Source organism: Cibotium barometz, chromosome 34 (assembly GCF_041138505.1).
Source record: "Cibotium barometz isolate CiBa-2024 chromosome 34, ASM4113850v1, whole genome shotgun sequence".
NCBI classification, from domain to species: domain Eukaryota; kingdom Viridiplantae; phylum Streptophyta; class Polypodiopsida; order Cyatheales; family Cibotiaceae; genus Cibotium; species Cibotium barometz.
In genome coordinates, this window is record NC_141079.1 from 32,027,084 (window position 1) to 32,054,524 (window position 27,441).

The 27,441-nt window shown below is 47.3% G+C and overlaps 1 protein-coding gene across 1 annotated transcript; it reads right to left on the minus strand.

Annotated features, from left to right (window-relative positions):
- Positions 1-1,628: 1,628 nt before the first annotated feature.
- On the minus strand, positions 1,629-27,441 carry LOC147618919 (inorganic phosphate transporter 2-1, chloroplastic-like). The gene is made up of 3 exons (XM_086774053.1): positions 26,019-27,441; positions 2,868-3,059; positions 1,629-2,782 (listed from the first exon to the last, which is right to left on the minus strand). Exons 1-3 carry the CDS (start codon positions 26,913-26,915, stop codon positions 1,967-1,969), a joined length of 1,905 nt encoding a protein of 634 aa, XP_086630179.1. The 5' UTR covers positions 26,916-27,441; the 3' UTR covers positions 1,629-1,966.

The following is a 27,441-nucleotide window of genomic DNA, read 5'->3' on the forward strand; positions in this document are numbered from 1 at the left end:
ATCGGTGGAGGGGTAGAGCCATCCATAGGCTCTCCTCCGCTACCTACTGTGGCGGCAGTGGAGGGTCAACCTAGGGGTGGAGGCTGTTGGAGCCGAGGATCAAGTGGAGCTCCCAAGGGTGGTGGGGACTCTCAACATCAAGGCTCAAACGAAGCTCCACTATACGAGAGTTGCTGACGTCTGGGGGTGAGAAGTCCGATCTGCAATGGTCCGTCCGACGCGACAAGGACGTGCATGCTTGATGTCCCATCCAGTGCCATATGTAACACTCACCAAGGGGGTAGAGTTCTCCACACCTTGAGTGAAATGGGTGTTATGTACCTAGTGGTAATCCTCAAGATTAGTTGCCTAATCTAGCACAGTTGGGAGAGCCCTAGGATTAGGAGAAAGCAAGCTAATACAGAAATTTAAGGTTATTATTAATAAATCCATGTGTTCTGGCTATTTATAACAATTTCGTTATTTATAGTAGCAATGGGCACTATAATAAATCCATGAGTACTAGCTATTTAGTAGTGGGCACTATATAAGTGAAACATGTCATAACCTCACTATTGGTCAAAGTTCGATCAAGACTCCACCTACATGTGTAGCATAGGTCAGCATTCCAAAGGACTAGCATGGATCTTTGGGAGTCAGACCTTAGCCCTTGGCTCGGGAGTGGTTCGAAGCGAAGAACCAACAGTTAGTGAGCTAGCCTACACCCCTCATGGAGGGTTTTGCACTAATCACTATTATTTTGCAATTAGGAGATCCAAGGGGTTGTAACACTTGGTATTAAAGCGGCCTAAACGCAGAAGGTATCATGATGCACAAGAGAAGATCTCAGTAAGCTTTTCCATTTTACTTTTCATGGATTCACAAGATCCACGTATTCTCTACGCTTTTGTGCTAAGGTTGACTTGATGTATCCTCATTGAAGGTATTTCTTTATGCCATGCCTAATCAAGAAAAAAGTTTATGCTTTTTAGGGTTCTGCTGATATGTTTAGTTGCATGGTTTTCTAAGAGTGGGGGAATATGCAAGATCCATGCGTGTAGAGGATGTGCATAATTTTTTGGGAACTTTTGTTACCCTGGTCGATGTGTTTTAATATTGGAACCCTAGCCATGTAAGATAACATTAGGGCTATGCTTAGCCTGCACATCAAACAGCAGGGCTAGGCGAATGATGGGACATGGCTAGTTGTGTTGCCACATGGTAGGTACACCAGGCACAATAACACATGATCCATAAGCATCACTTAGCAGCCAACCTGGAGGTGCAGATGCATGGCGAGCAGGTTGCGCCAGCAGCAGGGTGGCAAATGAAGCGAGAAACCAGGGAATCTCTGCTGCACACGGGCAGCGGCCCGGGGGGGGGGGGGGGGGGGGGGGGGGGGGGGGGGGGGGGTGGGGATGGGCAGCTTTCATACCCCGAGCAAGGGCGGGAGAAGGAGAAGGCGGAGAGGCAGCCAAGAGGGCTGGCAGGGCACCGGCAGGAGGGGATGGCTAGAAGAAAGAAACACGTAGGAAGGGGGGGGGGGTTGCTGGGGGAACGGCGGCGAAGAGACCGGCCAATGGGGTGGGCAGCAGGTGCAGGGGTCTATCTCTCTCTCTCTCTCTCTCTGTCTCTCTCTCTCTTTGGGCTATCTTCCGTAAGCAGGAGGTACTCACCCCTGTTCCATACATTTCTCAACATAAATACACATTCAAAACTTGTTTTCTGTCAAAAGTACGCCGGGACATTATGTCCATCTACAACAGGCTTACAAATTCCAAAGGATAGAAATCATAGCCTTGACAACAATGCTAAAAAGAGCTCAAATCTATTATGACAAAAACAAGCGTGGCCTTCAATACAGAACTCTACAAATGTTGATCCTCCACAGGCTATCTTCCATGGGCAGGAGGTACTCATCCCCTTCCCATCCATTTCTCAACACATACATGTTCAAAACTGCTTTACTTTCAAAGGTATGCTGTGGTCAGGCTATTGATGGGATTAATACTCTCAAAACTGCAGTAAAAGCCACAGATAAAACAGCTCCCACAGGGATCGTCACAATCCACGATGCAACAATCTCTCTTACTGTATCTCCGTGAACACTGTTAAAACCCCTTGCAAATCCAACTCCCATTACTGCACCGACAAGTGTGTGAGTAGCAGAAATTGGAAGCCCTAATCTCGATGCCAAGACAACAACTGTTGCTGCAGCAAATTCTGCTGCAAAACCCCTTGTTGGGGTTAACTCCGTAATCTTCTTGCCAATGGTTGCAATCACTCTATAGCCCCATACAAGCAAGCCAGCAACAATTCCAAAACCACCCCAAGCAAGAACATCCACAGGCATGGCCACGTCACCACTTAGGCTTATTCCTTGAAGAATGGCCAGAGCAGCTGAGATAGGGCCTATAGCATTTGCCACATCATTAGCTCCATGTGCGAAGGACATGAAGCAGGCTGAAAGGACTTGCAAGTAGCCGAAAACTGTGTAGACAATTGTCAGATTTGCACCCGTGGGACCCTCCACCTTTGACATCAGGTTGAGCCTCAACGGAGGATTGGACTCAGGAGAAGCGTGTGATGTGGAGTCCTCAAGGAGTCTGCCAAGTTGCCTATGGATAATGAAACTCACAGATAGGGCCCCCACAACACCACAGCTCAGTGCCTCTACGGCAGCTAAAAGAGGGCTGCTGCTTAGAGGGAAGGCCGCATAGACAAGACTGGTTAAGCCAAGAAACACTAAGATAGGTGCGGCAGTAGCAGCAGCACGGCCAGGATTTGCAGCACTGTAGACAAACTGTTCCAATGTTTATGTCAGTTGCTTCTTGGAGGTTCTACCAACTTAAATTCTGAGCTTAACGATGCACAGTTACTAGTCTTACCACTCGGATGCACTTGTAAACCATGAAGGCAACTGCTGCACCAATAAAAGGAGATATCACCCATGAAGATACCACTCTTGCAAGGGATTTCCAAAAAACAGCTTCAAAACCTCCAAAAACCAGGCCAAAGCCAACCATGGCTCCGATTATACAGTGGGTTGTAGATACAGGCCAACCATAATATGATGCCACCTGAGAAACACAAACCAACCATTTGAATACCTAGCAACACAAATATATATCCAGTAGCGAAAGTAGGCCTGATCACGACAAAGATACCCGATCTTCAAACACATGCCAGCCTGCCTGACCCATCTAGGAAAAATTTTATTCAAAATTTCAACAAACATTTCAAGAAAAGCCGTGATGAACACCTCTAGAAGTTTTCAAACATCAGACCTCAATCCAATGTGTGCATGCTAGTGGATGGAGCATCCCCAAGTCAGCTATCCACACCAAACTGGCTCACTATAAATACTTGCCATGCCCTTCAGGTTGACAAACGCACCAGCTACGTTCAATCAGATGATGATGCGGATTTCCAAGCCCTTGTTAGGCAAGTGTCCTCATTTTTTTAAACGACAGTCATCTTCTCAGCTACAAAAGAGTAATATAAGCGTGATGTATTACTCAATTGGAAGATCCTTGTCACCACCTATGACATCCGTTCCTTCATGGAGATCTGTCACGCTTACCAAACCCACAATGACAAGATGTCTGAACTCTCGGCAGCTCTCATGGATCTACTGAAAGGTGTCAAAACAAAGATGCAACACCTTCAAATGACCCCTGTTGGGTTGCAAACTTGATCAAGCAAGCCCTTGCTAAGGCTCCCCATTTGAAACTTGCCTCGTGAGATGATCCATTCATGGTGATCATCGATGCTAGTCACTATGCTATTGGTGCAGTATTATAGAAAGAGAGTCATTATGTCGCTTGCATGAGTTGTAAGCTGAACTCTGCTGGGTGTAATTACTCAATCTATAATGGATGAATCACCACTCCTGGCAGTAATCCATGCCCTTAAACATTAAAAGCACTTTCTTTATGGGCACAACTTTGTTCACACGGATCAGCTGCTTTGTTGGCTCAAACAATGCCGAATGCCTAGTGGAGCAATCGCCAACATCATTGGAGTTAAATTTTCTAGCAATTTGGCGAAATGATTTAGTATATCCCAAGAAAGTTCGAAACACCGCATGTTTGATCATTATAGGAAGGTTCAGTAAATTTGTGATGTGTACCCATGTTGGTCTAATGTTATTGCCAAAGATGTTGTTTGACTATTTATATAATTTTGGTATCTGATTGCCAATTATATTAGGCAAAAATGTAAATTTTACCACTCATTTTTAGCGTGCATAGTTTCAAATTTTCCTACTAAGCTTTATTTTTATAGAACCTTTCAACCACAAACAAATGGCTACATAGAGATTTATGATCAATTGACCTCAAATGTTATGTCAACAACCAACAAGACAACTAGAAACTTTATTTACCTTTGGTTTTAAGTTCTACTAAATTATTATTTTCCTTCTTCCATTGACAAGACTCTATATGAGGCGGCATTAGAACGCCTCTAGTTGCTTATGATGAGGATGGTCTCACGCATGACTAATAAAACAAGTCCCACCAAGAGGTGTTGGAAGCAATTGAAGATTACCTGGCAAAAGCCCAAGAGGCCCATATCTAGAACGAAAGGACTAGATGTACGAGAGATCAGAGCAAAACAATGAAATGGGTGAGTAAGTGTATATATGATGGTGAGTGAAAATATGTACAAGAGGTCCTCTGATGTGAGGAGACTGTGAAGAAGACCAGTGCAAAAGCAAAGACAATGTCAGAGCTGAAGCACGGTCAGTGATGACGAAGGCTCGCGTCGATGTGAGGCAAAGGCACTCCGAGAGGTGGTGAGTGCCAAAGGCTCGCGTTGCTAGATGTAGAGGCACTCCGAGGTGGTAGTGGGCAGCGGAAGGTGAAGTGATGCAGACTCTAGTGACAAGGGTGTTGCGCTGCCATCCCAAGTGGTGCAGGCTCTGGTGACGAGGGTGCTGCAAGAAGAAAAACGCTGATGTACTGTAGCAGAGAGTGGGCTGCTGTCCCAAGACATGTACTGATGATAAAACGATGATGTGTTCTACTATAGCAGAGAGTGGGTGCTGTCCCAAGGTGTGAGCTGATGTAAAACGCTGGTGTGCTCTATGTAGTAGAGAGGGCTGCTGTCCCATGAGCTTAGGTAAAACGCTGGTGTGCTCTATCTAGCAGAGAGGGCTGCTGTCCCATGAGCTGATGTGAAACGCTGGTGTGCTGGGGCAGAGAGCCAAAGATGATGAAGCAGATGTAGTGCAAGCCCAGGCAGCAGCAATAGCAGCAGATGTGGTACCTGATGTGGTCTATGAAGTGGTACAATGTGCTGAATGATGAGGCTCTCCTGTATATTGTAACACGCGGAAGCTTTGGGGGTCTTCTTTCAGCCCTAAACACCACTTAGAACATGCTGATGCAAAAACATAGATAGAAGGGAGTAGCTGGAAATTCAGTATATTCATATAGTACAAAAAGGTACTCTAGATCTACAGCCATGGGCTGCCTTCCTGAAAAGGTGTAAACACCCAAAATCATCCTAATGCTGGACCCACTCCCTAGTGGAGTGAATGAATACAATAATGAGCAAACATGCCTATTTATAGGCTGGAAAATCACTGATGGACTGGCCGACTGCTAGTCGGCCAGGTTCAAGTCCAATAAATCATGTGATATGCAGCCGACAGGGGAGCTCTTCCCAATCTTGTGTTGTTAGAAGTCATCTCCTGTCTATTTTTATACACCAGGGCCTTTGTTGTGGGTGTGCCCCTTATGAGGTGTTTTATCATTTTTCCTCACTCCCCGCATTTTTCCCCTATTTTTCCCCATTTTTCCGTGGTGTGGATGGATGCCAGATGTTGGCAGGAGTCTCTGGTGGCTGGCTGACTGCCCATTCAGCAGTCGTGTGGCTGGCCGACTGCCTAATCAGTAGTCGTGGAGTTTTCTCTGCTGGCCGATTGCTTCATGCAGTCGTGGAGGCATTTACTGCTGGCCGACTGCTTTATGCAGTCGTGGAGAGCCTCTAGAGCAGGCCAACTTGCATGGGGCATATAAATAGGCCCCATGCTCCCCACCACTTTTGTATCATACTCGGGATCTTCTTGTGTATATAGAGCAGAGGTACACGCCTCTATCTCTCTCTCTCTTGTGCTGTGATTTTCTGCACTGCGTTTTGCTCGTGTTCCCAGATCTGGTCATCATCTCCGCTGCGTATTCTGACATGGTATCAGAGCCTAGGCTCTAGATAGTTCTTGGGATTTGTGTGAGCAAGAGGGGGACTGTTGTGTTGCTGATTGGTGGACTGTTTGGGACTGTTCGGGAAGAGGAGAAGCAAGAGGACGGCGGGCTGATTTACTGGACAGCCACTTGCAGGTATTAGTTCTTCTTTGTTCCTACCCCCACCCTTTTCAGAGTACATCCCCGCAATGGCAGATCTATTTGAGATGGCCGAGAGGCATGTGAAGATCCCGACACTCCCCACGTTCCCGGTGGACCGTCAGTTGGACGGGAGCAACTACGGCATATGGAAGGTTGTGATGGAATCTGTTCTGGAGTCTTACGACCTCGCTGATTTCGTCGTTGTTGGGGTTCCATGGCCGGAAGTAGAGGAAGGGGAGTTACCGTCGATCCGAAAGGACCGGGAGGCTCAAACAGATGTGGGATCGTGTCAACGCTAGGGTCCGTTCGTTTATTTTCCTCAACTGCACACCACAGGTAATCAATCATGTAAAGCATATGACGCTGGCCAGAGGTATATGGCAGCATTTGGCCTCTCTTTACAACAGAGTATCGCCCATGAAGAGGATTTCCTTGGAAGTACAGATGCGGGTTATGAGCCTTGCAAAGTCGTCGACGATGCGGGAGCATATTAACAAGCTGCAGGCTCTTCAGCAGGAAGTTCTTCAAGCTGGGAAGGAGATATTGTCAGAGGACATGGCCATAATGTTGCTGTCGCACTTGCCCTCTCAGTACTCAGCATTTTACTCGTCTTTGATTACCAGTGGCAGGCTCAGCACCATCACTTGGGAGGAGCTTGTGCCCATGGTCCTGGACCAGGAGGAACGATTCACGAACCCTCCTCAGGGTGGAGGTTCGGAGGCCTTAACTAGCCAACAGTCGAAAGGCCGGAACACGGGCAAAGGGAAGGCTTCGTCGGAGAAGTCTTTTGAGAAGAAGTCCGTTACTAACCGCGAGAAACTAAAGGCAGAGAGGACCTGTAATGATTGTGGCGAGCAAGGCCACTATTGGAGACAGTGTCCGAAGCGAAAGACCGAGAAGGGTGAAGATTCCTCGGTAGCAATCATGAAGACTCCGGCTTTTGTGCATCTGGAGGTGGTGGACACTGATGTTTCATTTTCTTCAAGCAAGGAGGAGATTGGAGGACTCTCCGCAACGGATACTCAGGAGTGGATTCTAGATAGTGGTGCTTCCAAGCACATGACTCCTTCCCGTTCCGGTTTACAGGATCTCTGCAGGCTTTCTGGTCACATTCTTACTGGGATACATCCACTATCCCAGTTCACAGTGAGGGCAGGATGGAGATAGTTCCCGATGGCAGAGGGGGGAAGCATTCCTCCCAGGTGTTGTATGTTCCGTCACTTGGTTTTCATCTGTTGTCAGTGCATCAGGTTTGCAAGACTGGCGTACGGGTGGAGTTTGATGAGCATTTTGTTGCTCTCCGGGACAAAGCAACAGGCCAAGTGATTTGGGAAGGCGGAGTGGAGAATGGAGTTTACAAGCTTTCAGCACTCTCTCTCCCAGGTCCTCAGGTTTGTGATGAGTGGCACTCTGGTAATGGCCACTTGTGTGTGGATACGCTGCAGGTGCAGGCTTTCCGAGACCAGATGGTGGATAGCTTGCCAGTAGATGGCAGCAGTTGGCAAGAACGTTCTTGTGTTCGTCAGTCAGAGGAAACTGAACAGGTAACTTATGCTCTGATGTCTCATAGTATTCAGGACAAAGAACCTCCAGTAGATGAGGATGTTCTTTCCACGGGGACCTTTCGGAAAGCCAGGCAGGTGGCAGTTGATTACTTGCAGAAGGAGGTGCATACTCCAGGCTTTGTGGTTCCGGATTCAGAGGGGGTGGTTGACAGGTTTTAGAAGGCCTTGCGTGGTCTTCAGCAGGTTTCCAGGACTTGTTTTTGCACCGTAACAGGTGTTGATCCTTGTGAGCAGTGTGATGCCTCTTTGACTCAGAAGCAGAATGGTTCATTGATCTGGTTGATGGACACCAGGTTGGACGGGAGCTTCCTGATGAGGCAGTTGAGCTCATGGTTGCGGATGACTCTTTGGGAGGCAGGATTGCGTTTCCTGTGGTTTCTGCGGCATGCGAAGGATCATGGACTCTTGTACACAGGAGGGGGATTGCTGGATGGAGTCCGACTCCACGGTTGGAGTGACTCACTTTGGGGAGGAGATCCGGACACGAGGAGATCTACTTCAGGCCCAAAAGCAGTTTTACGGAGCAGTAAGAGGCAGTCATCTTTTGCCTTGTCGATGACAGAGGCAGAGTACCGGGCTGCTTGTGATGCTGCTTGTGAGGTGGTGAGGATGCAGAGGTTGCATTACAGGATTGGGCTTCCACTGGAGGAACCCATGGTCATCCAAAGGCACTTTGTTCGTGAACAGATCGTTGCTGATGACATCTTGCTAGAGTTCTGTTCGACGGAGGACAGTACGGTGGACCTCTTCACGAAGTCGCTCTCTCAGGTTTTGCTCAGGCGGCACCCCAGCTCCCTGTGGTTGGTTTCACAGCCAGGAGCTGAGAGGGGGTGTTAGAAGTCATCTCCTATCTATTTTTATACACCAGGGCCTTTGTTGTGGGTGTGCCCGCCCTTATGAGGTGTTTTATCATTTTTCCTCACTCCCCGCATTTTTTCCCTATTTTTCCCCATTTTTCCGTGGTGTGGATGGATGCCAGATGTTGGCAGGAGTCTCTGGTGGCTGGCCGACTGCCCATTCAACAATCGTGTGGCTGGCCGACTGCCTAATCAGTAGTCGTGTAGTTTTCTCTGCTGGCCGATTGCTTCATGCAGTCGTGGAGGCATTTACTGCTGGCCGACTGCTTTCTGCAGTCGTGGAGAGCCTCTAGAGCAGGCCGACTACATGCATGGGGCATATAAATAGGCCCCATGCTCCCCACCACTTTTGTATCATACTCGAGATCTTCTTGTGTATATAGAGCAGAGTTACACACCTCTATCTCTCTCTCTCTTGTGCTCTGATTTTCTGCACTGCATTTTGCTCTCGTGTTCCCAGATCTGGTCATCATCTCCGCTGCGTATTCTGACATGTGTTCCTTGCCTTGGGCTTCGTATCCATGCACTTTCTTGTACCTTGGATGTCATGAACCTGTGTTTTTCTCTGGACAAGATGCAGATGTGCACGGGGACATGGTGGACAGTGTGAATGGCATCAGGTGGGAGTGAAGATGGAGGCCCATGTGTGGATAACCCCATGTGTGAAAGGGGGCAAAGGAATTTTAGCTTTGAAGGTTTAAAAACCTTTAAAATCATTTATTAAGCCCTTTATTAAAGAAACGTGGCCCTTATGCTATATTTGGGGCCACGTGTGCTTTTTGGGCAGAAAAAGCAAGAGGCGCCTAACTCTGGTGGGGTGGTGTGCTTTTTGGAAGAGGTGGGCTGCAAGGAAGCATGGGGATGAACAGCACGTGGGCTTTCTCTCTATCTGGCTAAGAGTCGACTGCAGCATACCCACGTATGAGCTCTTTGGAAAGAGAAGATGCTGGCTGCGCATGGAAGGGCTGGACTGCAGGTACAGTCCACGTGGCAGTGTACGGCTGCTGTGCAGGTACAGTCCACGTGGCAGGTCAGGCGGCTATCTGCAGGTACTGTCCATGTTGCAGATTTGGTTGTGCAGATTTTGGCGCCTACTGTGCAGGTCTTGGGCTGGCGGCTGGAACAGTAACTGCAGGCCTGCACGGACAGCAGGTACAGTCCAGTACGGAGGCTGTACGACAGCTGAATTCAGGTGGCAACTTCACACTTTTTCGTACAGGTGGCTGCAGGTTGAGTACTGTTGCAGGCGGCGCATCACCAGGATACAGGCGGCGCATAGAAAGCTAGGCCATGTGTGTGCTTTTTGGAGGACGCCGTGTTTCTACAGAAAGGAGGGGCTGGTTTTTCATGAACATAGACATCATGTCGATGGCGTTCATCAGATGGAACTTTCAGCCTTTCTATGCTTTGATTCGGGACTGTTTTGGGACAGTTTATGGGCTGTTTTTGTGTGGCTGCAAATTCAGCAATGTGCTTGGGTTTTTGGCTGCAAGTACAGGTCATGTGGTTATGTTTCTTGGCATGGGAGTGAAGCAAGCTCGCATGGCTGCGTGCTCATGGAGCAGATTGTTTTCTCTTGCTAGAAAGGAACAGTGGGAACTACAGCTATGGGCATCTCTATGTTGCCAGATGTTTCATGAGGGAACAGGTAACTAGATGTGTGCCGTTGTTGGCAAGGAAACATGTTTTTGGGTTTCTCCAGGAGATAGGTCACATGCAGGCAGAAGGTACAGGAGTGGACACATGTTTGGTACAGCCTTGCTACTGACAAGACAGGGGTCAGGGAATCCATGACAGAGATGGATAGTACCCTTGGAAGGTAGAGAGGGTTTGTACAGGTGTGTCAACTGTATGGTATGCTGTGCCTGTTTGTTTTCCTTTTCTAGGTCCTCAATGGTGTTGAAGTGTTTTATGTGCAAATGTTTGTTCCACCGCCCTTTGCTTTCTGAAGGCCGGTTTACAAGGTTCCGTCGCCAGGACACATCGTCGACTTTCTTAAGGAGGCGAGTCCGTGGTTGCTTTGGTCGGGACAATCGCCAACTGTCCTAAGGGGGCGAGCTCGTGGTTGTCTCATGAGAGTCACATCAAAAGCTTCAACATGAGGAAAGTGAAAAGGAAGTGCAGGACACAGTGCAGGATTGTGTGTCTTTGCCTATATGAGGTGAAGAGCAAGAGCTGAAGATGAAGCTCAGGAGAAAAGACACCAAGGACAAGAAGAAGTCGGCCAGGAACAAGAAGCAGTTGAAGTGTTATGGTGCAAGAGATGCGTTGAAGGCTGTGGCTTTCGACAGTTTGTCACCGGTGGTATCTTCATAGAGGCTTCATGGGTTCGGAAGACAGTTTCTTTCTATGTTAGTGGTGATCTACTATGCTTCATCGAGGACTTGTGCTTACCACTTGGGTGGAGTGCAAGCAGGTTTTGGGTGCCTGAGGATGTATCAGATGAGGCTCAGATGGAAGTGGAGGAACTTGACGAGGTTCTTATTCCTGAGCATATACTGGCACATAAGGAAAGAAAGGTACAGGGTAAGGTTTCCCGTCGCAATCCTGTGAAGTTCAAGAGCTGTTCACTGATGGATACGAAGTGGATGGAGGAAGTTCACTGATGGATGCGAAGTGGATGGAGGAGGGTGACTTAGCAGATTCACCTGAGGAGTTGCAGCTTTATCTTGATGCCTATGAGTTGGAGTCGACTCTTGTTACGGCTCATTCAGGTTCAACAGAGCATAGGTCTGGAGCATTGCCTGATGCTCAAGAGGGGGGTAGCACCTCCGCTCCCTTGTTACAGACAGGCTGAGTTGTCATCTAGGAGTCGCTTGGTGACATCTTTGTATTCACCCGAAGGTACTGAGGCTGACAGTACATCTGCTTATGGGACTTCTATGATATTGTGTACTAGTCACAGGAGATGGTGGTTGAGTATGGTTCACAGTCGCGCGCACCTGGAACTCTAACTGCAACTATGGATAACTCTATGGAGGACATAAGTCTTGCGAGCAGTCCTAGAGTTGGTTTGGTTCATGGAAATATGGATCGAACTCTGTTTGTGCATGTATGCATACACTTTTTGAGGTAGAGGTATTTTTGTATTCTGGTGCCATTGGATCCTGGTACCATTGAGAATACATTGGGAAATACTCTGCATTGTGCCATGTGCTGCATGTATGTTGGTATGATACATCAAGTGCTTTATTATGTTCATGGATGCACCACTGGGTGTAACTCCTGCGGGATGGCCATGAAACATATGTGGGAAAGTACTTGGTAGATGTAGTGTTTGGATGCATTGAGTGCTTTCATATGCTCATGTTTTACCTTCAGTCGTGGGTCCTGCGGGATGCCCATGGGCGTAAGGCTTGCGAGCAGCCCTTAGACTGTTACTTTGGAGTAGGTAGAGCATTTTGAGGAGCATATTGTTTGCGAATGCATGTATGTGTCATGCATATGTTTGTCATATGTAGAATGATGCATGGTTTTGTTTTTGGCTAACACAGTTAGCGTGTTTCCATTTGGTTTTAGACTTTTGCTGTAGGTTCTGAAGGAACAAGCAAGAGGACAGTGTGGCTTATTGTGCAGGATGATTATTTTATCACCCAGATGCATTGGAAGGCCATTGTTTTTGCCATATGGGGTATCTTTGCTCATGAGATGCTTTACTGTGCCATTGAGTGCAATCGAGGACGCTTGCCATTTTTCAAGAGGGGGGTATGTCATGAACCTGTGTTTTTCTCTGGACAAGATGCAGATGTGCACGGGGACATGGTGGACAGTGTGAATGGCATCAGGTGGGAGTGAAGATGGAGGCCCATGTGTGGATAACCCCATGTGTGAAAGGGGGCAAAGGAATTTTAGCTTTGAAGGTTTAAAAACCTTTAAAATCATTTATTAAGCCCTTTATTAAAGAAACGTGGCCCTTATGCTATATTTGGGGCCACGTGTGCTTTTTGGGCAGAAAAAGCAGGAGGCGCCTAACTCTGGTGGGGTGGTGTGCTTTCTGGAAGAGGTGGGCTGCAAGGAAGCATGGGGATGAACAGCACGTGGGCTTTCTCTCTATCTGGCTAAGAGTCGACTGCAGCATACCCACGTATGAGCTCTTTGGAAAGAGAAGATGCTGGCTGCGCATGGAAGGGCTGGACTGCAGGTACAGTCCACGTGGCAGTGTACGGCTGCTGTGCAAGTACAGTCCACGTGGCAGGTCAGGCGGCTATCTGCAGGTACTGTCCATGTTGCAGATTTGGTTGTGCAGATTCTGGCGCCTACTGTGCAGGTCTTGGGCTGGCGGCTGGAACAGTAACTGCAGGCCTGCACGGACAGCAGGTACAGTCCAGTACGGAGGCTGTACGACAGCTGAATTCAGGTGGCAACTTCACACTTTTTCGTACAGGTGGCTGCAGGTTGAGTACTGTTGCAGGCGGCGCATCACCAGGATACAGGCGGCGCATAGAAAGCTAGGCCATGTGTGTGCTTTTTGGAGGACGCCGTGTTTCTACAGAAAGGAGGGGCTGGTTTTTCATGAACATAGACATCATGTCGATGGCGTTCATCAGATGGAACTTTCAGCCTTTCTATGCTTTGATTCGGGACTGTTTTGGGACAGTTTATGGGCTGTTTTTGTGTGGCTGCAAATTCAGCAATGTGCTTGGGTTTTTGGCTGCAAGTACAGGTCATGTGGTTATGTTTCTTGGCATGGGAGTGAAGCAAGCTCGCATGGCTGCGTGCTCATGGAGCAGATTGTTTTCTCTTGCTAGAAAGGAACAGTGGGAACTACAGCTATGGGCATCTCTATGTTGCCAGATGTTTCATGAGGGAACAGGTAACTAGATGTGTGCCGTTGTTGGCGAGGAAACATGTTTTTGGGTTTCTCCAGGAGATAGGTCACATGCAGGCAGAAGGTACAGGAGTGGACACATGTTTGGTACAGCCTTGCTACTGACAAGACAGGGGTCAGGGAATCCATGACAGAGATGGATAGTACCCTTGGAAGGTAGAGAGGGTTTGTACAGGTGTGTCAACTGTATGGTATGCTGTGCCTGTTTGTTTTCCTTTTCTAGGTCCTCAATGGTGTTGAAGTGTTTTATGTGCAAATGTTTGTTCCACCGCCCTTTGCTTTCTGAAGGCCGGTTTACAAGGTTCCGTCGCCAGGACACATCGTCGACTTTCTTAAGGAGGCGAGTCCGTGGTTGCTTTGGTCGGGACAATCGCCAACTGTCCTAAGGGGGCGAGCTCGTGGTTGTCTCATGAGAGTCACATCAAAAGCTTCAACATGAGGAAAGTGAAAAGGAAGTGCAGGACACAGTGCAGGATTGTGTGTCTTTGCCTATATGAGGTGAAGAGCAAGAGCTGAAGATGAAGCTCAGGAGAAAAGACACCAAGGACAAGAAGAAGTCGGCCAGGAACAAGAAGCAGTTGAAGTGTTATGGTGCAAGAGATGCGTTGAAGGCTGTGGCTTTCGACAGTTTGTCACCGCTGGTATCTTCATAGAGGCTTCATGGGTTCGGAAGACAGTTTCTTTCTATGTTAGTGGTGATCTACTATGCTTCATCGAGGACTTGTGCTTACCACTTGGGTGGAGTGCAAGCAGGTTTTGGGTGCCTGAGGATGTATCAGATGAGGCTCAGATGGAAGTGGAGGAACTTGACGAGGTTCTTATTCCTGAGCATATACTAGCACATAAGGAAAGAAAGGTACAGGGTAAGGTTTCCCGTCGCAATCCTGTGAAGTTCAAGAGCTGTTCACTGATGGATACGAAGTGGATGGAGGAAGTTCACTGATGGATGCGAAGTGGATGGAGGAGGGTGACTTAGCAGATTCACCTGAGGAGTTGCAGCTTTATCTTGATGCCTATGAGTTGGAGTCGACTCTTGTGACGGCTCATTCAGGTTCAACAGAGCATAGGTCTGGAGCATTGCCTGATGCTCAAGAGGGGGGTAGCACCTCCGCTCCCTTGTTACAGACAGGCTGAGTTGTCATCTAGGAGTCGCTTGGTGACATCTTTGTATTCACCCGAAGGTACTGAGGCTGACAGTACATCTGCTTATGGGACTTCTATGATATTGTGTACTAGTCACAGGAGATGGTGGTTGAGTATGGTTCACAGTCGCGCGCACCTGGAACTCTAACTGCAACTATGGATAACTCTATGGAGGACATAAGTCTTGCGAGCAGTCCTAGAGTTGGTTTGGTTCATGGAAATATGGATCGAACTCTGTTTGTGCATGTATGCATACACTTTTTGAGGTAGAGGTATTTTTGTATTCTGGTGCCATTGGATCCTGGTACCATTGAGAATACATTGGGAAATACTCTGCATTGTGCCATGTGCTGCATGTATGTTGGTATGATACATCAAGTGCTTTATTATGTTCATGGATGCACCACTGGGTGTAACTCCTGCGGGATGGCCATGAAACATATGTGGGAAAGTACTTGGTAGATGTAGTGTTTGGATGCATTGAGTGCTTTCATATGCTCATGTTTTACCTTCAGTCGTGGGTCCTGCGGGATGCCCATGGGCGTAAGGCTTGCGAGCAGCCCTTAGACTGTTACTTTGGAGTAGGTAGAGCATTTTGAGGAGCATATTGTTTGCGAATGCATGTATGTGTCATGCATATGTTTGTCATATGTAGAATGATGCATGGTTTTGTTTTTGGCTAACACAGTTAGCGTGTTTCCATTTGGTTTTAGACTTTTGCTGTAGGTTCTGAAGGAACAAGCAAGAGGACAGTGTGGCTTATTGTGCAGGATGATTATTTTATCACCCAGATGCATTGGAAGGCCATTGTTTTTGCCATATGGGGTATCTTTGCTCATGAGATGCTTTACTGTGCCATTGAGTGCAATCGAGGACGCTTGCCATTTTTCAAGAGGGGGGTATGTCATGAACCTGTGTTTTTCTCTGGACAAGATGCAGATGTGCACGGGGACATGGTGGACAATGTGAATGGCATCAGGTGGGAGTGAAGATGGAGGCCCATGTGTGGATAACCCCATGTGTGAAAGGGGGCAAAGGAATTTTAGCTTTGAAGGTTTAAAAACCTTTAAAATCATTTATTAAGCCCTTTATTAAAGAAACGTGGCCCTTATGCTATATTTGGGGCCACGTGTGCTTTTTGGGCAGAAAAAGCAGGAGGCGCCTAACTCTGGTGGGGTGGTGTGCTTTCTGGAAGAGGTGGGCTGCAAGGAAGCATGGGGATGAACAGCACGTGGGCTTTCTCTCTATCTGGCTAAGAGTCGACTGCAGCATACCCACGTATGAGCTCTTTGGAAAGAGAAGATGCTGGCTGCGCATGGAAGGGCTGGACTGCAGGTACAGTCCACGTGGCAGTGTACGGCTGCTGTGCAGGTACAGTCCACGTGGCAGGTCAGGCGGCTATCTGCAGGTACTGTCCATGTTGCAGATTTGGTTGTGCAGATTCTGGAGCCTACTGTGCAGGTCTTGGGCTGGCGGCTGGAACAGTAACTGCAGGCCTGCACGGACAGCAGGTACAGTCCAGTACGGAGGCTGTACGACAGCTGAATTCAGGTGGCAACTTCACACTTTTTCGTACAGGTGGCTGCAGGTTGAGTACTGTTGCAGGCGGCGCATCACCAGGATACAGGCGGCGCATAGAAAGCTAGGCCATGTGTGTGCTTTTTGGAGGACGCCGTGTTTCTACAGAAAGGAGGGGCTGGTTTTTCATGAACATAGACATCATGTCGATGGCGTTCATCAGATGGAACTTTCAGCCTTTCTATGCTTTGATTCGGGACTGTTTTGGGACAGTTTATGGGCTGTTTTTGTGTGGCTGCAAATTCAGCAATGTGCTTGGGTTTTTGGCTGCAAGTACAGGTCATGTGGTTATGTTTCTTGGCATGGGAGTGAAGCAAGCTCGCATGGCTGCGTGCTCATGGAGCAGATTGTTTTCTCTTGCTAGAAAGGAACAGTGGGAACTACAGCTATGGGCATCTCTATGTTGCCAGATGTTTCATGAGGGAACAGGTAACTAGATGTGTGCCGTTGTTGGCGAGGAAACATGTTTTTGGGTTTCTCCAGGAGATAGGTCACATGCAGGCAGAAGGTACAGGAGTGGACACATGTTTGGTACAGCCTTGCTACTGACAAGACAGGGGTCAGGGAATCCATGACAGAGATGGATAGTACCCTTGGAAGGTAGAGAGGGTTTGTACAGGTGTGTCAACTGTATGGTATGCTGTGCCTGTTTGTTTTCCTTTTCTAGGTCCTCAATGGTGTTGAAGTGTTTTATGTGCAAATGTTTGTTCCACCGCCCTTTGCTTTCTGAAGGCCGGTTTACAAGGTTCCGTCGCCAGGACACATCGTCGACTTTCTTAAGGAGGCGAGTCCGTGGTTGCTTTGGTCGGGACAATCGCCAACTGTCCTAAGGGGGCGAGCTCGTGGTTGTCTCATGAGAGTCACATCAAAAGCTTCAACATGAGGAAAGTGAAAAGGAAGTGCAGGACACAGTGCAGGATTGTGTGTCTTTGCCTATATGAGGTGAAGAGCAAGAGCTGAAGATGAAGCTCAGGAGAAAAGACACCAAGGACAAGAAGAAGTCGGCCAGGAACAAGAAGCAGTTGAAGTGTTATGGTGCAAGAGATGCGTTGAAGGCTGTGGCTTTCGACAGTTTGTCACCGCTGGTATCTTCATAGAGGCTTCATGGGTTCGGAAGACAGTTTCTTTCTATGTTAGTGGTGATCTACTATGCTTCATCGAGGACTTGTGCTTACCACTTGGGTGGAGTGCAAGCAGGTTTTGGGTGCCTGAGGATGTATCAGATGAGGCTCAGATGGAAGTGGAGGAACTTGACGAGGTTCTTATTCCTGAGCATATACTGGCACATAAGGAAAGAAAGGTACAGGGTAAGGTTTTCCGTCGCAATCCTGTGAAGTTCAAGAGCTGTTCACTGATGGATACGAAGTGGATGGAGGAAGTTCACTGATGGATGCGAAGTGGATGGAGGAGGGTGACTTAGCAGATTCACCTGAGGAGTTGCAGCTTTATCTTGATGCCTATGAGTTGGAGTCGACTCTTGTTACGGCTCATTCAGGTTCAACAGAGCATAGGTCTGGAGCATTGCCTGATGCTCAAGAGGGGGGTAGCACCTCCGCTCCCTTGTTACAGACAGGCTGAGTTGTCATCTAGGAGTCGCTTGGTGACATCTTTGTATTCACCCGAAGGTACTGAGGCTGACAGTACATCTGCTTATGGGACTTCTATGATATTGTGTACTAGTCACAGGAGATGGTGGTTGAGTATGGTTCACAGTCGCGCGCACCTGGAACTCTAACTGCAACTATGGATAACTCTATGGAGGACATAAGTCTTGCGAGCAGTCCTAGAGTTGGTTTGGTTCATGGAAATATGGATCGAACTCTGTTTGTGCATGTATGCATACACTTTTTGAGGTAGAGGTATTTTTGTATTCTGGTGCCATTGGATCCTGGTACCATTGAGAATACATTGGGAAATACTCTGCATTGTGCCATGTGCTGCATGTATGTTGGTATGATACATCAAGTGCTTTATTATGTTCATGGATGCACCACTGGGTGTAACTCCTGCGGGATGGCCATGAAACATATGTGGGAAAGTACTTGGTAGATGTAGTGTTTGGATGCATTGAGTGCTTTCATATGCTCATGTTTTACCTTCAGTCGTGGGTCCTGCGGGATGCCCATGGGCGTAAGGCTTGCGAGCAGCCCTTAGACTGTTACTTTGGAGTAGGTAGAGCATTTTGAGGAGCATATTGTTTGCGAATGCATGTATGTGTCATGCATATGTTTGTCATATGTAGAATGATGCATGGTTTTGTTTTTGGCTAACACAGTTAGCGTGTTTCCATTTGGTTTTAGACTTTTGCTGTAGGTTCTGAAGGAACAAGCAAGAGGACAGTGTGGCTTATTGTGCAGGATGATTATTTTATCACCCAGATGCATTGGAAGGCCATTGTTTTTGCCATATGGGGTATCTTTGCTCATGAGATGCTTTACTGTGCCATTGAGTGCAATCGAGGACGCTTGCCATTTTTCAAGAGGGGGGTATGTCATGAACCTGTGTTTTTCTCTGGACAAGATGCAGATGTGCACGGGGACATGGTGGACAGTGTGAATGGCATCAGGTGGGAGTGAAGATGGAGGCCCATGTGTGGATAACCCCATGTGTGAAAGGGGGCAAAGGAATTTTAGCTTTGAAGGTTTAAAAACCTTTAAAATCATTTATTAAGCCCTTTATTAAAGAAACGTGGCCCTTATGCTATATTTGGGGCCACGTGTGCTTTTTGGGCAGAAAAAGCAGGAGGCGCCTAACTCTGGTGGGGTGGTGTGCTTTCTGGAAGAGGTGGGCTGCAAGGAAGCATGGGGATGAACAGCACGTGGGCTTTCTCTCTATCTGGCTAAGAGTCGACTGCAGCATACCCACGTATGAGCTCTTTGGAAAGAGAAGATGCTGGCTGCGCATGGAAGGGCTGGACTGCAGGTACAGTCCACGTGGCAGTGTACGGCTGCTGTGCAGGTACAGTCCACGTGGCAGGTCAGGCGGCTATCTGCAGGTACTGTCCATGTTGCAGATTTGGTTGTGCAGATTCTGGCGCCTACTGTGCAGGTCTTGGGCTGGCGGCTGGAACAGTAACTGCAGGCCTGCACGGACAGCAGGTACAGTCCAGTACGGAGGCTGTACGACAGCTGAATTCAGGTGGCAACTTCACACTTTTTCGTACAGGTGGCTGCAGGTTGAGTACTGTTGCAGGCGGCGCATCACCAGGATACAGGCGGCGCATAGAAAGCTAGGCCATGTGTGTGCTTTTTGGAGGACGCCGTGTTTCTACAGAAAGGAGGGGCTGGTTTTTCATGAACATAGACATCATGTCGATGGCGTTCATCAGATGGAACTTTCAGCCTTTCTATGCTTTGATTCGGGACTGTTTTGGGACAGTTTATGGGCTGTTTTTGTGTGGCTGCAAATTCAGCAATGTGCTTGGGTTTTTGGCTGCAAGTACAGGTCATGTGGTTATGTTTCTTGGCATGGGAGTGAAGCAAGCTCGCATGGCTGCGTGCTCATGGAGCAGATTGTTTTCTCTTGCTAGAAAGGAACAGTGGGAACTACAGCTATGGGCATCTCTATGTTGCCAGATGTTTCATGAGGGAACAGGTAACTAGATGTGTGCCGTTGTTGGCGAGGAAACATGTTTTTGGGTTTCTCCAGGAGATAGGTCACATGCAGGCAGAAGGTACAGGAGTGGACACATGTTTGGTACAGCCTTGCTACTGACAAGACAGGGGTCAGGGAATCCATGACAGAGATGGATAGTACCCTTGGAAGGTAGAGAGGGTTTGTACAGGTGTGTCAACTGTATGGTATGCTGTGCCTGTTTGTTTTCCTTTTCTAGGTCCTCAATGGTGTTGAAGTGTTTTATGTGCAAATGTTTGTTCCACCGCCCTTTGCTTTCTGAAGGCCGGTTTACAAGGTTCCGTCGCCAGGACACATCGTCGACTTTCTTAAGGAGGCGAGTCCGTGGTTGCTTTGGTCGGGACAATCGCCAACTGTCCTAAGGGGGCGAGCTCGTGGTTGTCTCATGAGAGTCACATCAAAAGCTTCAACATGAGGAAAGTGAAAAGGAAGTGCAGGACACAGTGCAGGATTGTGTGTCTTTGCCTATATGAGGTGAAGAGCAAGAGCTGAAGATGAAGCTCAGGAGAAAAGACACCAAGGACAAGAAGAAGTCGGCCAGGAACAAGAAGCAGTTGAAGTGTTATGGTGCAAGAGATGCGTTGAAGGCTGTGGCTTTCGACAGTTTGTCACCGCTGGTATCTTCATAGAGGCTTCATGGGTTCGGAAGACAGTTTCTTTCTATGTTAGTGGTGATCTACTATGCTTCATCGAGGACTTGTGCTTACCACTTGGGTGGAGTGCAAGCAGGTTTTGGGTGCCTGAGGATGTATCAGATGAGGCTCAGATGGAAGTGGAGGAACTTGACGAGGTTCTTATTCCTGAGCATATACTGGCACATAAGGAAAGAAAGGTACAGGGTAAGGTTTTCCGTCGCAATCCTGTGAAGTTCAAGAGCTGTTCACTGATGGATACGAAGTGGATGGAGGAAGTTCACTGATGGATGCGAAGTGGATGGAGGAGGGTGACTTAGCAGATTCACCTGAGGAGTTGCAGCTTTATCTTGATGCCTATGAGTTGGAGTCGACTCTTGTTACGGCTCATTCAGGTTCAACAGAGCATAGGTCTGGAGCATTGCCTGATGCTCAAGAGGGGGGTAGCACCTCCGCTCCCTTGTTACAGACAGGCTGAGTTGTCATCTAGGAGTCGCTTGGTGACATCTTTGTATTCACCCGAAGGTACTGAGGCTGACAGTACATCTGCTTATGGGACTTCTATGATATTGTGTACTAGTCACAGGAGATGGTGGTTGAGTATGGTTCACAGTCGCGCGCACCTGGAACTCTAACTGCAACTATGGATAACTCTATGGAGGACATAAGTCTTGCGAGCAGTCCTAGAGTTGGTTTGGTTCATGGAAATATGGATCGAACTCTGTTTGTGCATGTATGCATACACTTTTTGAGGTAGAGGTATTTTTGTATTCTGGTGCCATTGGATCCTGGTACCATTGAGAATACATTGGGAAATACTCTGCATTGTGCCATGTGCTGCATGTATGTTGGTATGATACATCAAGTGCTTTATTATGTTCATGGATGCACCACTGGGTGTAACTCCTGCGGGATGGCCATGAAACATATGTGGGAAAGTACTTGGTAGATGTAGTGTTTGGATGCATTGAGTGCTTTCATATGCTCATGTTTTACCTTCAGTCGTGGGTCCTGCGGGATGCCCATGGGCGTAAGGCTTGCGAGCAGCCCTTAGACTGTTACTTTGGAGTAGGTAGAGCATTTTGAGGAGCATATTGTTTGCGAATGCATGTATGTGTCATGCATATGTTTGTCATATGTAGAATGATGCATGGTTTTGTTTTTGGCTAACACAGTTAGCGTGTTTCCATTTGGTTTTAGACTTTTGCTGTAGGTTCTGAAGGAACAAGCAAGAGGACAGTGTGGCTTATTGTGCAGGATGATTATTTTATCACCCAGATGCATTGGAAGGCCATTGTTTTTGCCATATGGGGTATCTTTGCTCATGAGATGCTTTACTGTGCCATTGAGTGCAATCGAGGACGCTTGCCATTTTTCAAGAGGGGGGTATGTCATGAACCTGTGTTTTTCTCTGGACAAGATGCAGATGTGCACGGGGACATGGTGGACAGTGTGAATGGCATCAGGTGGGAGTGAAGATGGAGGCCCATGTGTGGATAACCCCATGTGTGAAAGGGGGCAAAGGAATTTTAGCTTTGAAGGTTTAAAAACCTTTAAAATCATTTATTAAGCCCTTTATTAAAGAAACGTGGCCCTTATGCTATATTTGGGGCCACGTGTGCTTTTTGGGCAGAAAAAGCAGGAGGCGCCTAACTCTGGTGGGGTGGTGTGCTTTCTGGAAGAGGTGGGCTGCAAGGAAGCATGGGGATGAACAGCACGTGGGCTTTCTCTCTATCTGGCTAAGAGTCAACTGCAGCATACCCACGTATGAGCTCTTTGGAAAGAGAAGATGCTGGCTGCGCATGGAAGGGCTGGACTGCAGGTACAGTCCACGTGGCAGTGTACGGCTGCTGTGCAGGTACAGTCCACGTGGCAGGTCAGGCGGCTGTCTGCAGGTACTGTCCATGTTGCAGATTTGGTTGTGCAGATTCTGGCGCCTACTGTGCAGGTCTTGGGTTGGCGGCTGGAACAGTAACGGCAGGCCTGCACGGACAGCAGGTACAGTCCAGTACGGAGGCTGTACGACAGCTGAATTCAGGTGGCAACTTCACACTTTTTCGTACAGGTGGCTGCAGGTTGAGTACTGTTGCAGGCGGCGCATCACCAGGATACAGGCGGCACATAGAAAGCTAGGCCATGTGTGTGCTTTTTGGAGGACGCCGTGTTTCTACAGAAAGGAGGGGCTGGTTTTTCATGAACATAGACATCATGTCGATGGCGTTCATCAGATGGAACTTTCAGCCTTTCTATGCTTTGATTCGGGACTGTTTTGGGACAGTTTATGGGCTGTTTTTGTGTGGCTGCAAATTCAGCAATGTGCTTGGGTTTTTGGCTACAAGTACAGGTCATGTGGTTATGTTTCTTGGCATGGGAGTGAAGCAAGCTCGCATGGCTGCGTGCTCATGGAGCAGATTGTTTTCTCTTGCTAGAAAGGAACAGTGGGAACTACAGCTATGTGCATCTCTATGTTGCCAGATGTTTCATGAGGGAACAGGTAACTAGATGTGTCCCGTTGTTGGCGAGGAAACATGTTTTTGGGTTTCTCCAGGAGATAGGTCACATGCAGGCAGAAGGTACAGGAGTGGACACATGTTTGGTACAGCCTTGCTACTGACAAGACAGGGGTCAGGGAATCCATGACAGAGATGGATAGTACCCTTGGAAGGTAGAGAGGGTTTGTACAGGTGTGTCAACTGTATGGTATGCTGTGCTGTGATGCGAGTACTCTTTTGAGAGACAGTTTGGGAGTCTGTGTTGTGATGCAGAAGCACTGGATGGTCAGGGTGTGATGCTGTTCATAGTGTGAGAGGCTATGGATGGATGTGGCAGCCTTGATCATGGGAGAAAGCTTCTGTATGCAGACTCAATGTGAAGGATCTTTTGATATGAACAATGGCTGGACTTGTTTGTGGATGCCGTGTGGACAAGAAGCCAGATGCAGGTTCTTTGCAGGCTTCAGGAGTTCTACTGGGACGGCTGAATTACCAGCCTTATATTGTAATCAAAGCTCTTATATTCAATTAAAGAAATACCGCAAGGGGCGCCACTGCGATTTGGGGCCAATCGGTGTCCGTGTACTTTTTGCAGGAGCACTCTAGCTCCCCCTGTTTGTTTTCCTTTTCTAGGTCCTCAATGGTGTTGAACTGTTTTATGTGCAAATGTTTGTTCCACCGCCCTTTGCTTTCTGAAGGCCGGTTTACATTGGACCTGTACACCATCATATGGGACTGAATCAGTGCTTAGCTTTGCTGAGCTTGATGCTCTGATACCAATGTAACACGCGGAAGCTCTAGGGGTCTTCTTTCAGCCCTAAACACCACTTAGAACATGCTGATGCAAAAACGCAGACAGAAGGGAGAGTAGAGAGAGAGAGATAGCTGGAAATTCAGTATATTCATATAGTACAAAAAGGTACTCTAGATCTACAGCCATGGGCTGCCTTCCTGAAAAGGTGTAAACACCCAAAATCATCCTAATGCTGGACCCACTCCCTAGTGGAGTGAATGAATACAACAATGAGCAAACATGCCTATTTATAGGCTGGAAAATCACTGATGGACTGGCCGACTGCTGGTCAGCCAGGTTCAAGTCCAATAAATCATGTGATATGCAGCCGACAGGTTCATTAGTCTATTCTTATGCTGGCCGACAGCAAAACCACCTCTTCCATCAGATATCCTCCTGCCAAGACAGCATAACATGCTCCTAAATTCTGATTCAGTTCTGATCTTCTCTTCTTTATCTTGTTGCCTCCTTAGGGTTAGCCTCTGTGAGTAGCATGTAAATGTGTGTGCACATGACATATATAGTGAGTGGGGCTGCTGGTCGGCCAGGCAAGGGGCTGTCGGCCAGCAGCAAGACCCACAAAATCCAAAATAAAACCAATAAAATCCAGAACACAATACACAAGAAAGTCGGAGAGAACACAATACACAAGAAAGTGTATTCTATTGTTGAATGAAAGGTGTATACATCCATATATACAAAGGTCTCTCTCTCCTCAACTTTCTCATCTTTGCATGCATGACTCTCCTAGCTCTATATTTGCCTTGCCTTGAGTATCAAACTATACTATCTAATCAATGCTATTTCTAGTAGCCCTATCCACACATCTTGAGCTTTGCATTTACCCTTAGTAATATCCAACACCTATAACAAAAACACGAGCTAGCACCAAGTTTCAAAAGACAGGTTCATTTGAAAAGCAAGAAGAGAAACAGTGCTCCCGCTTGAGATTTGACATTCCAAGCAAGAAGACAAGACAACGATGAAGCAAAATCTTATTTTAGGGACAGAATGTCATGATTTGTGACTTGATCCTCTTCATTAACCATTAAAGTCCATTCATCCAAGAGATGTGACCCTTTGGGCTCTATCATGAACAATCACACCCTTTCACTAAAAGCCACGCCCTTTGAAGAAGAAATGCACCCCTTTCATGACGAGATACAATGAAAGGTCATGACTTTCCATAAAGAGATCATGACTATTCAAAAAGCCACATTTCTTCCAGATGAAGAGTTGTGCCTCAAACCAATGGGAAATGACTTCTCACCATTAAAAGACACAACTATTCATTCAATAGTTGTACCTCTTCCAAGAGGCATGCCTCCTAAATTGTATCGTTTCACTGACCATTCAAAAGAGGCCTTTGGCATCAATGCAAGAAAAACAACAATTTCCACTCTCCACTTGTTTAATTTTAGCATTAGTTCTTGATCATGTCTAATTAAATAGCCAAGACTAAAAACAGTCTTCACGCACTAACAATTGAAGATTGCTTACTACAGCTTCTGTACCCTTCTCCACCCTTTCCCTCTGTAAAAGGATCACTTGAAGACCTTGCTCAACACTTCAGCCCATGTGCATATGCATTATATTAAGATGATGACCTCCATGAGCATTGACTATGGTGGGGACCCCAAAACACAGGGTTCCATCGTGAGCATTAGCTCCAAGCACAACAAACAGCATAAGGCGGACAAGTGTGTATGTTTGCAAGCCAATGAGGTGATAGCACAAGTGGTGAAGGTGTTGGCCTAGGACCAGGAGGTCCTGGGTTCAAAACCCCACTAGGTACTTCCTCAGCGGCATCGCCTGCAGATAAAAAAGCCAATGAGGTGATAGCACAAGTGGTGAAGGTGTTTGCCTAGGACCAGGAGGTCCTGGGTTCAAAACCCCACTAGGTACTTCCTCAGCGGCATCGCCTGCAGGCAGATAAAAAAGCGCCAACGGGCGGTGATAAATGGTAACTACGGGTGAATCTTGGGCCTAAGGCTAGCTGGAAAAAAAGAAGTATGTATTCTTGCATGCCAAGTTGGTATTAAGTGCTTGCAACCAGACTGAGTGTATGTATACTACTCATTGCACACATTAATCTAATACTTGAGGTCAAACACCTTTTAAAAATTGCCTAGTCCAAGACAAACACTAAAACACTGACATTAAGTTACCTGTAACCAGGTACCAGCAGCAGCAAGGGATGACAGCATGCCAGAAAACAGCAACGAGCTTTTGCCTTTAAAGACATCTGCAACCAGTATACCCTTCTGCATTGTGTGACTCACATGTGAGCCTATTAAGAAAGCACCAGCAAACTCTAGAATAGCCGCTGCCATCACCGCCTGCCGAAGCGTGAGTGCTCCTGACCCAACTGAAGTTCCCATTGCATTGGCAACATCATTTGCACCGATGTTCCAGGCCATATAAAATCCAAAAAGCAGTGTGATATAGGACAATATCTTGGTTTTTAAGGCCGAGCCTGCGCCAAGTGACTGCATGAATAGAGGTAAGACCAAAGCTGATAGAGAAATCACAGTTGTTATGCCATAAGCAGTTTGAGAGGAGATGCCGAATGCGTCCGCCATGCCCTTCATTCCACCATTTGCTGAGCTCACCTCAGTCGTTTGGGCCTTTGTTTGGAACTTGCCATCCTTGTGTGAAACAAAAAACCTGGCTTGTGAGTCAACATTGTCCTCTTCCCCGGAATTCGCATAGGAGGAAAGCGAGGCATGCAAGGGCAGCCTTCCAGAATACTTGCTGCCATGCCGAGCCCGTGCATCATAAAAGGGTTTTCCTAAGATTCCCAAAGCTACATATTTCTCAGCTTTAAAGGACTTGGAAGCAACATCGAAACCTCCGAGAATCTTACTTGCAGCATCGGCCCTTGAGGTTGGATGATGATGGTGTGCCTTTTTCTGTCCATGGAAAATGGGAGGTGAAAATCTAAGCTTTCCAGTAATAATCCCACTTGACATGCCTGTGTCAGTGGGCACCCTTCTTTTCTTTCCAAAAAAAAAATATGTACTCTGATGGATTCCTACTGAAAATGAAAGGGCACCCTTCTGCATGCACCCCTACTGCTTCTGTTCAGGGGCAAAAATCAACTCAAAATTTTACTGAAAAGTGAGTTTTTTTTTTTCTGGATAAAAACCCATTGCATCTACCTGGTATGCTCCAAGCCCAGGAAAATGCTCAAAAAAATTTACTTGAAATGATCTGATTGGTCAGAAATTCATTCAAAATAATGACAGCGCCCTTGTGCATAACCACCCTGCTTAGAGATCTGAAACCCAAATCGGAAAGTGCTATAATTTTCAGGCTTTTAAAAGGATTTTCCCAGAAACAAAAGGGCCAACCTGAATCGGGTTTGTCTGCATAGACCAGGCCACAGGATGGGCGCCCTGCATAATGTGAAGTGGACAAATGTTTTCGTGATCGTAGTCTGCACAATTACGCAGCCTAAAAGAGAGCTTGAGAAGTCAGGTGAGGTTTGTTGGCTATGGCAGATGGAGAAATAGAAGGTAGTTTAAGAAAATCGAATGAATGATGAATGGAGACAACATTCTTCCTTCCCACTTCTTTTTTTCTCTTGAT

Bases quoted from the DNA above. Each gene is read 5' to 3' on its own strand.
- LOC147618919 (XM_086774053.1), bottom strand. From the start codon at position 26,915: ATGCAGAAGGGTGCCCTTTCATTTTCAGTAGGAATCCATCAGAGTACA. The intron at 3,060-26,018 runs GTAACTTAATGT...TGTGTTTCTCAG, and splicing joins CTGCTGGTACCTGGTTACAG to GTGGCATCATATTATGGTTG. The intron at 2,783-2,867 runs GTAAGACTAGTA...ACATTGGAACAG, and splicing joins TTTACAAGTGCATCCGAGTG to TTTGTCTACAGTGCTGCAAA.